A 13,700-nucleotide genomic window follows, 5' to 3' on the forward strand; every position below is an offset into this window, starting at 1 on the left:
CCCTGTTTCAAAAAATATAAAAAGACTAAAAAATAGGGCTGGGGTATAGCACAGAGGTAGAATGCCCCTGGGTTACAACCCCAGTACTGCAAAAATAAATAAATAAATAAATAAAAAAAAATCATTGTCATCATTTAGCCTACGGATCCTTAGGGGTCAAAACTTTACCTTTTGCCTTTCTTTAACTCTTTCAAATTATTTCGGAACTTTTCTTCATCCTGGAGTTTTACCTCTCTTGCCCCAGTCTGAAGATTCAGCCGCACATGGGATCCCACAGGAACGGCCTGACCTAAAAGGCAAGAGGAGAAAGGCTCATGATGTCTACAATCATAAAAGGGACTTGGATGGAATGGCTGGCTAATAAGCCAACAGGACTTACTAGTTTATGAAAACCAGACTGCTATCTGTGTGCAGTAATCTCCATACACAGCCCTCTTTCTCCCTCTAACCCACACACCCCACTCACAAAAACTTGTTTTACTAAACTCTAAGGGGATATGTAAAGGGCTGAGGTAAGGTAAGCAAGGGATGCACACACCGATCTAAAGAGCAGCACCCCCTCGTCAGCACTGCGCTGTGTTGTTTAATTGGGCCAACAGGCATGTTCGTCATGTATAGTGAGTGAGCCCCCTCTTTCTTCCTCGGGAGGTGCCTGGTTGCTCTCCCCGCCAGCCCCACAAAACCCCAGAGGGCCCGCCATCCCAGCAAGCTTCCCACCTCACCACCCTCAGGCTCCTTCCATGAGGCTGTCTCTTCCCTGAGCACAGGGACTGTATCTCTTTTCGGATTTCCACAGCCCTTATGCCAGAGCTTGGTATATAAAATTTGTGGCTCAAAACATTTATGAGACAGAAGAAGAAGGGACTTGAATGCAGTAGGACATAGCAAGCCAAGGAAGCAGGGAGTGGGACCAAGAGAAACTGAAAACCCATGTCCACCTAACTCAGAAGAGCTGATCCATTAGCTGAGAAAACAAGTTTTCTGAATGAATGGGCTACTCATACACACTGCACAAATTACCAGAGGACAGTTAAAAGGTAACTGTGCAAGACCATGTTCTACAAATGGAATGTTACTCATTCATTCACTCCCAGAAATGGTATTTACTGAACAACTTCTGCATACCAGGCCACTGTGGTAGGCTCTAGGAATACAAAAACTAATTTTAGAGGCTATAGAGATACAGAATTTCAGGGAAAGGGTGTGTGTGTGTGTGTGTGTGTGTGTGTGTGTGTGTGTGTGTAATCCCAGGGGCACTCTATCTCCAAGCTAAACCCTCATCCCTATTTTATTCTTTTATTTTTTTTAATTTTTTTTTAATTTTTTTTTAATTTTTTTAATTTTTTTTGGTGGTACTGGGGTTCCTGGATGCCCTTCTACCTCCGGGCTACACTCCCAGACCTATTTTTACATTTGTATTTGGAAACAGGGTCTCCTAAGCCAGCACGCCGGCTAGCTTCGAACCTGCGCGATCCTCCTGTCTCTGCCTTCCAAGTGCGGGGATTACAAGCGTGCGCCACCACGCCCGGCTTATTCTTTTATTTTGAAACAGAGTCTCACTAAGTTGTTGATGCTGGCCAGGAATTGTAATCCTTGTGTCTTAGCCTCCCAAGTACTGGGATTACTAGCATGTGTCACTATTCCTGGCTCTAGTATTTTTTAACTACCTGGTTAAATCTCATCATTATTTCCCTAGGTTTTATCACACAGCCTAGTATATAGCGAACTCGATAATTATTTTTTTGTTTTGTTTTATTCACAGTACTGGGGAGTGAACCCAGAGGCATTCTACCTCTGAGCTATACCCACAGCCCTATTTTATTCATTTATTTATTTATTATTTGTTTGTTTGTTTGTTTGTTTGGTGGTACTGGGGTTCCTGGAAACCTATCTTCTACCTCCGGGCTATACTCCCAGACCTATTTTTATATTTTATTTGGAAACAGGGTCTCTTAAACCAGCGCGGCTGACTTCGAACCTGCACGATCCTCCTGTCTCTGTCTCCCAAGCGCAGAGATTACAAGCGTGCACCACCACGCCCAACTTTTATTCATTTATTTTGAAACAGGGTTACCCTAATATGTGGAGGGCCTCATGAAGTAACTCAGGTTGGCTATGAACCTGAGGTCTTCCTGTCTCAGCCTTTCAAGTACTGGGACTATAATCATGTGCCAACATGCCTGGCAATAATTATTTGTTGAGTGAAAATTGAAAATAGAAACCCTAGCTGATGTGTGTGTAAAGATCATTAAAATTTTTCAGTAGGGTATAATAATTAGTCGTGTAAATAGTTGTTTTTAGTAGTACAAGCACTAATACTTGAAAAAGCAATGTAGTATCTTGAATTTTCTGATTTTGATCAAAGTTAAAAGGAAGCAGGAGTATATGAGTTTAGAAGCTTCAGATATAATAAGTTAGACCTTGCTAAGCTGGCCAAGGAAGAAATGAGGATATTTGGAGGAAATTCCAAAACTGTTCTTTTCACATAAGCCACCATGGGGTGGGGAAGAGAACAACCACCTAGCATTAATTCAAAATACAGGTTGTACTCATTTAAAATATGTGAAATCAAGTTAGGTGTAGTGGTGCATGTTTGTAATACCAGTACTTGGGAGGCTGAGACAAGAGGATCACAGGTTCGCAGCCAGCCTCAGCTACTTAGGCCCTTCACAATTTTTTATTTATTTTTATTTATTATTATTATTTTTTTTTGGTGGTACTGGGGTTCCTGGAAGCCCTTCTACCTCCGGGCTACACTCCCAGACCTATTTTTACATTTTTATTTGGAAACAGGGTCTCTTAAGCCAGCACAGCTAGTTTCAAACCTGTGCGATCCTCCTGTCTCTGCCTCCCAAGCGTGGAGATTACAAGCGTGCGCCACCACACCCGGCGGCCCTTCACAATTTAGTGAGACCCTGTTTCAAAATAAATAATAAAAGATAGGACTGAGGATGTAGCTCAGAGTAGAATTTCCTAGGTTAGGGGAATGCTCCAGTTCCGGGGAAAAAGCGGGGACTAGGGATGTAGTTTGGAAGTAGAATGCCGTTGGACTCAATCTCCAATAACATTTCAAATATTTCCACCCCATTGGGGGAAAAGGCCAAGTTAAAGAGCATGTTATCTGATCTACATCTTTTAACTTCTGTAAGGGAAGAAAAACACTAGGGAAAAGCAAAATAGAGGCATGGAGAGGTCACACGATACATGCACAAAAAGAGAGAGGGGCCAGGGATGGGGGCAAGGGGACAGGCAACAAATAAGACTGGGATCTAGAAAGGCAGATAGACCTCCAAAGCCACCACTGACTTCTTGGGAACAGAGAAGAAGGCTGAGTATCCCAGGCTGCAGAAATTCTGTCATACTTGAGTTCTGACTCCCACTGGGACCATCACCAACTTCAATCTCAGGCCAGGGTCCAGGTAACAAATCTTGCTTTTCCCAAAGGGAAAATCTGTGGTAGACTGCAGTATTGTCACCAGTTTTCTTCTTCCCTGCTTGTCAACACTGCTTGTCATGTAACCTTGCAGGTCTCCCTACTAATGATGAAGTGTACTTTCCTGCCTTGTAGCTTTGGCCTTGGCTTTGTGAGATGTTTTGGCCCCTGAGATACTATCAAATATGCCAGGAACAGGTGTTTGAAATATGCTCTTGTAGCTGGCTTGTGGCTTGGGATTCTGTCATCACCACAAGAACTTGCCACTGCTAGCCTTCTGGTCCAAGAAGAACCCATGGAGCAGACCTGGACCCACAAGGCAGGCTGGAAGTAGGCCCTGTTAAGCGCAGCCATGATCAGCCAAGTCTAGCTAATCTGTAGACATATGAACAAGAATACATAACTGGATTTCTTTTTAAATTTTTCTTGTGAACTACCTTTAAACTTAGATAAGATTTACAAAAATAGTACAGAGAATTTCCCTATGCCCTAAACATCCTCTCCCAATGTTAACACCTTCCACAGCCATAATGCAATGAAAAACTACCATTAACCAATGAAAGATCCTTTTCAAACCTTACCAGTAATTTCTTACCAATGTCATTTTTTTTTTCAGGATTTCCACATGACCTTTCCTCCTAGTCTCATATAGGCTGTCACAGAATCTCAGTGTTTTCCTGTCATTTAATACCCAGACACCCCTGAGGAATACGGGATCAGTTATTAAGGATTGTCTGGTATCATCTCATGATTAAACTGAGCTCATACATCCCTGGCAGAAGCACCATAAAAATTTCCTTCTCGCCGGGCGTGGTGGCGCATGCTTGTAATCCCCGCACTTGGGAGGCGGAGACAGGAGGATCGCGCAGGTTCGAAGCCAGCCGCGCGCGCTGGCTTAGGAGACCCTGTTTCTAAATAAAAATATAAAAAAAATAGGTCTGGGAGTGTAGCCCAGAGGTAGAAGGGCTTCCAGGAACCCCAGTACCACCAAAAAAAAAAAATTTCCTTCTCTAGGTATCATATCCCTGTATATCATATCACAAGGTTCATGATTTCCATAGTTTTTTTTTTTTTTTTTTTTTTGCAGTACTGGGGATGGAACCCAGGGGCACTCTACCTCCAAGCTACACTCCTAGCCCTATTTTTATTCTTTATTTTGGAACAGGGTCTCACTGAGTTGCAAAGGGCCTCACTAAGTAGCTGAGGCTGTCCGCAAACTGCCATCCTCTGATCTTAGCCTTCTGAATGCCGGGATTACAAGCGTGTGCCAACACGCCCGGCTTAATATGTCTTCTTAATGGTGGTTCTGGCTTTGATAAACAATTAAAGGTAAGCTCAATGAGGCACAGTGGCCCATGCTCATAATTGCAGTAGTTAAGAGGATGAGACAGAAGAATCACGGGTTTCAGGCCAGCCTCAGCAATTTAAGAAAGACCCTCAGCAACTCAGCCAGACCCTTTTTAAACACACACACACACACACACACACACACACACACACACACACATATACATATGTGCGTGTATGTGTGTGTGTGTGTATATATATATAAAAGGGGAGGGGTGAAGCTTAGAGAGTCTGAACCACCCTGGGTTCAATCCCAAAATATAGGAAGGAAGGAGCATTCTCTATATGCTTTTCCAATGTATTTTAAAAAAATGGGAAACTGAAAACATGTTAAAAAAAACTTGTATATAAATTTTCATAGCAGAATTGTTTTTAATAACCAAAATGTAGAAATAACCTAAATGTCTACTAATTGATAAATGAGTAAACCAAATATTATTTGGCCATTAAAATATAAAAATATTGACACATCCTATAATACAGATGAACCTTGAAAATATCATGCTAAGTGAAAGACACCAAAAAAGGCACATTATTATATGGTTTCTCTTATATGAATCAGCAAAAATAGCAAATTCATAGAGAGAAAAGATTCGTGCTCATCAGGAGTTGAGGGAGGAATGACTAATGGGTATAGCGTATATCCTGGAGATGATGAAAATATTCTGGAATCAGAAATTGGTTATAGTTGTACAATACCATGGATATATTCTGTGTGTGTGTGTGTGTGTGTGTGTGTGTGTGGTTACTGAGGGTGGAACCCATGGACTTTTCTATCTCCAAACTATACCCCCAGACCTATTTTATACTTTTATTTGGAAACAAGGTCTCACTAAATTGCTGAAAGCCTAACTGAGTAGCTGAGGCTGGCTTCGAACCTGTGCAATCCTCCTGTCTCAGTCTCCCAAGCACTGGGATTACAAGCCTGCACCGCCATGCCTGACTACCATGGATATATTTAAAAACAACTTCTGAATTACAAAAAAATCATGGGAAAATGCTTTTAGATTATATACATCTCTTAAAACCTTTACACATTATAAGAGGAATCCATCTGATTGAATAATGGTGATTTTTCTACTTCCTATTTCCCTCCTTTCTTACACATTAGTTAGAATTTCACTGAAAAAAATGGCCTTTCTTCCATCTATTTACTTATATTTGTATGGACTCATATTTTATTCTATGTGTTATAATTCAACACTATTATTATTTATCTTGTTGCTCAAGTTATCTCAACTTTAGGAATTAGGCGCTACTTCAAGTTGGTGCTTTTATTCCTATGATAAATCCCTTCCTCCTCGCCTTGTTTTTTTTCAAGTATTTCCTTACCTTCTGATTGTGTAAGATATTCCAAGTTCATCTTACACTTTTATCTCCTCAGCCCTGGAACTGGCTACTTCTCAAAAGCCCTAGCCTTTTATTGCACAACAACACTATGACCGGGATATAGCTCAATGGTAGAATGCTTACCTGGCACACACGAGGCCCTGGATTCAAGTCCCAGCAAACCGTTCCCCCAAAAATGAAACATTCTGGAGAACAGTACTTAGAAACCAAGATCTGAATGCTAAGTATGCTCATTACCACTACACTGTTACTGTTTCTAGGACCTCTGGTAGGCAGAGTCAGATACTTCATGCATATATGAAGTAGTGCACATACTTAAAAGTACAGACACATATTTTACTCTGTGTGCGCATGTGTGTGTGTGTGTGTGTGTGTGTGTGTGTGTGTGTGTGTGTTTTGTGAAACAGGTTCTCACTAAGTTTTGGAGGGCCTTACTGAGACTAGCCTTGAACCTGAGATCCTCCTATCTCAGCCTCCCAAGTACTGGGATTATAGGTGTGTACCACCATGCTCAGCTCCAACTTGTGTGTGTGTTATGTTTTTTAATATATATTTATAATTAAATATGAATTTATTATAAATATAAATGTGCTTTATATTATACTTAATATACTTAATGTAGTATATTTAATATATAAAGGGTAAATATAAAAATTTTATATTTACTGGGGATTGAACCCAGGGGCATTCTGCCTCTGAGGTATATACACAGACCTCTTTTTTCTTCTTTATTTGAAACAGGGTCTCACTAAGTTGCAGAGGGCCTCATTAAGCAGCTAAGGCTAGCTGAGATCCTGTGATCCTCCTATCTCAGCTTCTCAAGTACTGGGATTACAAGTGTGCACCACTATGCCTGGCTTGCATATATTTTTTAAACTACAAATTTATACTAATACCACAGATTCCAATCTAACACCACGGATTCATCTGTCTTCCCATGTTTCTTATTTACAACTTCTTTCTCTAACAGTGAGAAACCTACCATATTTTTGTTTATTGTTCAGTTCTAATATACAAATAAAGTAGTTTCAAAACTGCCAACCCATCTATAGTCAAGATATTGTTGACAAAGTCACCTAGATTGTTCCTTTCTTCCCCAGACTCTTCAGCATGGTGATATTATTAATTTGTAATACCTGGCTCATTTGTCAGTATTTGTGCTTCATTTTGTGGCTTCTACCTCTTCTTATCCTGGTTGGTTTACCTGTTTACTTGGGGGCATATGAAGGGTATGTTACCATGGTTCTAAGAGTCAAAGCTATAAAAAAAGAAATTACTGTTGTTTTAAGCCACCAAATTTTGAGGTGTTTTGTTTATGGTAGCAATTCATCCCAATGGTCCTGAAACAAGGAAGTTAAGAGCAGCCAATAAAATAATAGTTCTTTTATCTAAAATTATATAGTTTCTCTGTTTAGTGTTAAAATGTCCTTTTACAAAATGAGGTAATGATGATGATAGATGGCAGTTGGTTGTTTCTCTGCTAAAGCTTTTAACTCAGTACAATAAAGAGCTGGCCTCGACCCCCAAATTTTCTTTTTTTTCTTACTGGATAGTAAACCCAGGGGTATTTCTACCTCCAATCTATACACCCAGCCCGATTTTATTTATTTATTTATTTATTTATTTATTTATTTATTTATTTTTGCAGTAATGGGGATGGAACCCAGGGGCATTCCACCTCTGAGCATCACCTACAGCCCTATTTTTTTATTCTTTATTTTGAAACCATGTCTTACTGAGTTACAAAGGGTCTCACTAAGTAGTTGAGGCCATCCTGGAACCACGATTCTCCTGTTTTGGCCTCCCAAATGCTGGGATTACAAGCATGTACCACCACGCCTGGCCCTATTTTTTTTTTATTTTGAAAGAGAGTCTTGCTAAGTCCTCTGAGACTGACCTCAAACTTGAAATCTCAATAAATTTGTTTTAAAAATATATTCAGGGACTTCGGGGAAGATGGCGACCGAGAAAAGCGGGGCTTAAGAGCCCCGCTAACAACCAATCTCCATTACCACAAAATCAGCGCCTTTCATAGCCAGAAAACACCATCGCCAGAGAAACAAAAAAATCACCAGGCTACAGAGAGAAAGCGGACTGAGAACAGAGCTCAGAGCCACAGAGGAGATACACTGGCCTCACACCTGAGAACGCGGCAGCAGCGCTTTACTGCCGGTGGCAGCGTCGAGTTCACCAAATGGCTACAGCAAGCCGAGCTGAGCCGCCACGGAACAGCCAGGCGGGATTTCTCGGCTCAGGGAGCATCTAAAGCTCCCAGTGGCTGAGCTCAGCACACGCTGCAGGGATTCAGAGTGGAAATCAAAACCAAGAAGAAATAAGCCAGCCTCACAGCCGAGGGCGTAGCAGCGGCGCCATATTGCCACCGGCGGCAGCAGCAACAAATTCACCAAGTCCAGTACAGCTACATCTGCGTACTCAAGAACACTGAGTCTAATTGCAGGCCACAGAGGAGAAATCCCAGTACTGTACTCCCTGGGACTTGACCCAGTGGGGGAGTGGAGTGGCTGAGCTCAGCACACGCTGCAGGGATTCAGAGTGGAACTCAAAACCAAGAAGAAATACGCCAGCCTCACGGCAGAGGACGTAGCAGTGGCACCATATTGCCACCAGCGGCGGCAGCAGCAGCGAATTCACCGAGTCCAGTACAGCTACATCTGCGTACTCAAGAACAGTGAGTCAAATTGCGGGCCACAGAGGAGAAATCCCAGTACTGTACTCCCTGGGACTTGACCCAGTGGGGGAGTGGAGGTGGCAGAGATATCACACCATAGGAGAACGTGCAACCTGGCACCCCCCACAGTCTAAAGCAGCCTCTATCGACTCTCTGGGTCGGAGACTCTGTGATACAACCCAGTAAAGGATTAGTGGGGTCTGAGATACTACAGACTCGAGATCCAGAGCACCTTAAGTGAAGTCATAGTGACCCAAGGGAAGAACCCAGAGAAGGCACAAACTTCCGAAATCATGGGAAAGAGGAATAACACTGGAGCAATGAATGCCCACAACCCCACAACATCAGAACCCGATAAAACAGAAAATCAGAGATTTCTAGAAGATCAAATCAGGAAAATAACTGTAGAAATAATAGAGGTGCTTCGAAAAGAATTCAGAAAGAGCCAAAAAGAGATAAAGGATGCAATTAATGAAGTAAAGGCCTCAATTCAAAGCACAAACAACCGATTAGACCACATGGAGAATAGAATCTTGCTCTTAGAAGATGATCATTCCAAAAATGAACGCATAGTTTCTAATCTAGAAAAAAATATCTGACAGCAGGAATCTGATATTGAAGAAAGATGGGCCCATTTTAAGAGAGCTAACCTAAGAATAATTGGAATAGAGGAGGGAAAAGAAAGTGAAACCAAAGGGATCAACAATCTCTTCAAGGAAGTAATAGCATAAAATTTTCCAAACACAGAGCAAGAGGTTGATACACAGGTCCAGGAAACTTATAGAATTCCCTTTAGACAGGATCAGAGAAGAGGATCCCCACACCACATAATTGTCAAAATGACCAATGTGGAAGCCAAGCAGAGAATCTTAAAGGCAACAAAAACAAAGGGTCAAGTGACATTCAGAGGCAAACCAATTAGAATCACTCCAGACTTCCCAAACCAAGTCATGAGAGCCAGAAGGGCTTGGAGTAACATATTCCAAACTCTGAAAGAAAACAACTTCCAGCCAAAAATTTCCTACCCAGCCAAACTTTCTATCAAATTAGATGGGGAAATAAGAAGCTTCCATGACAAACAGAAACTGAAGGAATTTATGTCTTCAAAACCAGCACTAGAGAAAATACTCAAAGAGATTAACTACAAAGAAGGAATAGGTAACACACACCAGAACCAGAGAAACAAGATTTTCCATCCAACAGACAACTAAGATTGGTTATCTGTGGAGATTCATTATTTATGTTAGTCTTTTACCTATCTCTAAATTGTATTGTTTGCCTTTATTGTTGTTAATTTTTAGGATTTCTAGTTGGAATATTAATATACCTTCAGATTATAGCATTTGGAAATATTTTATCCCATTCTATCAGTAATTTTAACTCTGTTTACATTGTCTTTGGATATATACAATTTTTTTTATTTTTTAGGGAGTTTGTATATTCTTCTGTTGCCTGTGCCATTGAAATCATATCCAAGAAATCACTGCCAATTTCAATGTTGTGAGGTTTTATGACCCAGATTTTCTCCTAAAGTTTATAGTCTTAAGATTTATATTTAGGTCTTTTATCTATTTTGAGTTAATATTTGTATATGGGATTAGGTAAGGGTCCAATTTTATTCTTCTTCATGTAATTATTTTTCAACAATATTTAGTTAAAAGATTATTATTTCCACCACTAAATGTTCGTGGAAACCTTGTCAAAAATAACTTGACAATATAGGGAAGAATTTAGCTCTAGGCTTTTATTTAACTCCAATGGTTTATATATCTGCCTTTAGAACAGTACTACACTGTTTCAATTATTGTAGCTTTATATGGTTTGAAATCAGAAAATATATAGCTTCTAGCTTTGTTCTTTTTCAAAATCATTTTGGGTATCTAGAGGCCATATTCCATATTAGGATAGATTTTTTTTTTTCTGAAAAATAAATATATAAATATATGATAGTTTCACCTAAAAAAATAGAAAAAAATATTCTCTGGTAAGAAAGAAAGCAAAAAGAAATATTGAAATGTTATCTTTAAGTCATCAAAAGCCTGGTATCAGACAAATGAAACTGTTATGTGAGATTATCATTTTTAATTTTGGATAAATTGCTATAATACTAGATGTCAACCACTAAGCCAAGCATGGGAAGGAGGGATGGGGAGAGAATGGGGTGGGGATCGGGTGGGGGCTGACTGGGTGATGTGTGCATGTATGTCTACAAAAGTTTGTATCCCACTATGATGTATGAATACAGTGCACCAATAAAAAAATAAAAAAATAAAAAATAAATAAATAAAAATTAAAAAAAATAAAAAAAATAAAAATATATTCATTCAGATAAAACAGTACCGTTTCCTTTTGAATCCTTGGAGCAGCAATCAGCAAAATAAATGCAGTCCAAAGTGACAGCAAATGTTTCAAGGGGTCAGGATAGAGGGCCAAGCAGAGCTTGGACACGGCCCAGGACAGCAGTTCTGGGAAAGGCAGGAGGAGGAAAACAGGCGCAGAAAGTCTGATGCCGTGAGGCATCCAGGCAGAGGAAGCCTAGTAGATGGGCAAGCAAGAGTGAGTGGTCTAGGAGAGAGGAGCCGAGTCACGCGCCCACAGGACGCAGGCAGGAAGACAGACGCGTGAGAAGGGTGGTCCACCAGAAATCAAAGAATGCTGAGGGCCATGCAAAGGGCTTCTTCAAGAGCATCAAATCTGATCATCTAGAGGCTAAACTAACCACACCTATAAATAGAATTCAGGCCACAGACTGCCAGTTTGTCACTACTGAAAAAGATATGCTTCACCTACCAACAAATTTTGCCTGACTCAGTGTTTGTTCCAACTCTTCCCAGTACCCAGTGAGAAACACAGCCCTCCAGAGACCGACACCATAATCTCTCATGTCTGTCTTGGCAGCAGACACTTCAGTAGTTTTGTGACTTCAGGAGAGGTAAGAATTATGAGGTATTCTCTGGAGGCTTCTGACTAGGAACTTCTCCTTCCAGGGACTACCAGTCATACCTGAATACAATGGCAAAAAGCCAAAGGCTGTCCCAGCTGGCCCTGCTACCATAAGCCCTGGAACCCTGCTACCTAAAAGATTGGCGTCAATCTTTGACAATCAGGGGAACTTAGCCAGATTCCTTGAACTATCTTCATGCCCTATATGTCAAATGAAAAGAAATTTTTTTGTGTGTGTGGGTCTAGGATGAAATCCAGAGGCATTTGACCTCCTGCCCTGTTTTTTATTCTTTATTTTTTTAAACAGGGTCTCACTGAGTTGCACAAGGCCTCACTAAGTAGCTGAGGCTATCCGCGAACCGCAATCCTCTGGTCTCAGCCTGCCATATGTTGAGATTACAAGTGGGCGCCACCACGCCCAGCCTTCAGATGAAAAGAATTTATCATGTCTGTTTTTCCTAATGTGCTTCACAATTGTGGAGAAAAAAAAATGAGAGAAGAATTTTATCTGTGCTCAGAAGGTAAAATGGCTGCAGTTTTGAAAAGCAGCCCCTCAAACAGCCCCAAAAGGTAAATGTCAACCCAGATGAAACAAAGACATTTTATTTGTTAAGTCCTACAGGTACGTGTTAAGAATAAAATTTCCCTATTATGCTGAGTTTCTGAAGGACAGAGACCAATTACTGGTACCCACAGCTCAAGTTCCTCTCCAGTCACACAGTAGGCCTCCAGAAAGGTCAGCTTCCACACCAGCTCCCTCTTCCCCAGACTGAAAGGAACAGGAAGAATACACCAGGGAAAGCAATGCCATGCACCTCATTGGGGCCGCCAACCTCCTAACGAGAGCTGGTCAGAGCTAAGACATGACAGGCCTGGTTGCCATGGCTACCGCAGTCCTATCCTCTTGCCTTTTTATTCAAAATCCCTAAACAAGTCCTGGCAAGATCCCTGCCTCACACAAATGAGCATCTATCCTGTCTCCAAGGCAGGACTTGAACAAAACCTGTAACAGAAAAATGTGCACAAACCTCTCTAGGGTGCTGAACCCTGAACCGATGCTTAATGTTGCTTTTTTTTTTTCCCAGTAAGCCACAAATAGAGATTTAAAAAAAAAAACATATAATGAGCCATTGAGCCATTCTAGACTATAGTTGTACTTACACATTTTTTAAGAAGTACTAAACAATGACAAACTGAGGAAAATAAAAATATTCTCCAAATTGATTTTCTACTCTGAATCATAGAATCTAGAATCTAGGTAGGGCCTTAGGAAAGCTTTCTGACATGGTTTCCAATCAAGATCAGAAATCACTAAGCTGCATTAAAGCCCCTCAGAAAAGCTACCCTGTAGCCAGGTGTGGTGTTGCATGCCTATAAACTCTTAAGATGCTAAGACAGGAAGATCACAGGTTCAAAGCCACTCTCTGCAACTCAGTGAGACTATTTCAAAAAAGTTTACACACACACACACACACACACACACGTGTGTGTGTGTGTGTGTGTGTGTGTGTGTGTGTGTGTGTGTCTGGGGGGTCTAGCTCAGAGGTAGAATGTCCCTGGGTTCAACCCCCAATACCCACCAAAAATAAAAATAACAGCTACTCTGACAGGTCCCACTGTCCCCCAGAACTACCTTTTAACAACATCTGCTGTAGCTCAACCATGGTTTCCTTGTAGTCATCAAGGCAGAAAGACCATAGCTGGTCACCAAACTCTATACACAGAATTCACAAGAGAGATGGTCTCCAAGGATAAGAACTGCCAAGGCTACTTAGAATACTTCCTGTTCCCGTGGGAGAGATGCCCTGCACAGTGAGCAGGACGAGGGCTCCTACCAAGCGTATCTAGGAGAGTCCACACTTCTCCCCACAGCTGGCTGCTCAATAAGCACGTGCTCTTTTCCAGGCACTCCTTCTACCATGGCCTACTGTCCACCCT

General features: G+C 41.2%; 1 protein-coding gene across 1 annotated transcript in view; it reads right to left on the reverse strand.

Moving 5' to 3' along the window:
* SIL1 (SIL1 nucleotide exchange factor) overlaps nucleotides 1-13,700 on the reverse strand; it is a gene marked incomplete at both ends in the record, with an annotated part of 220,062 nt that overhangs the window by 128,929 nt on the left and 77,433 nt on the right. Inside the window, one exon of the mRNA XM_080693749.1 lies at nucleotides 169-289. Coding sequence (XP_080549875.1) covers nucleotides 169-289 — 121 coding nt within the window. The remainder of the gene's footprint in view (nucleotides 1-168; nucleotides 290-13,700) is intronic.

The sequence above is a fragment of the Muscardinus avellanarius genome (genome assembly GCF_963383645.1).
Source record: "Muscardinus avellanarius genome assembly, chromosome: 1".
Classification (NCBI taxonomy): Eukaryota; Metazoa; Chordata; class Mammalia; order Rodentia; family Gliridae; genus Muscardinus; species Muscardinus avellanarius.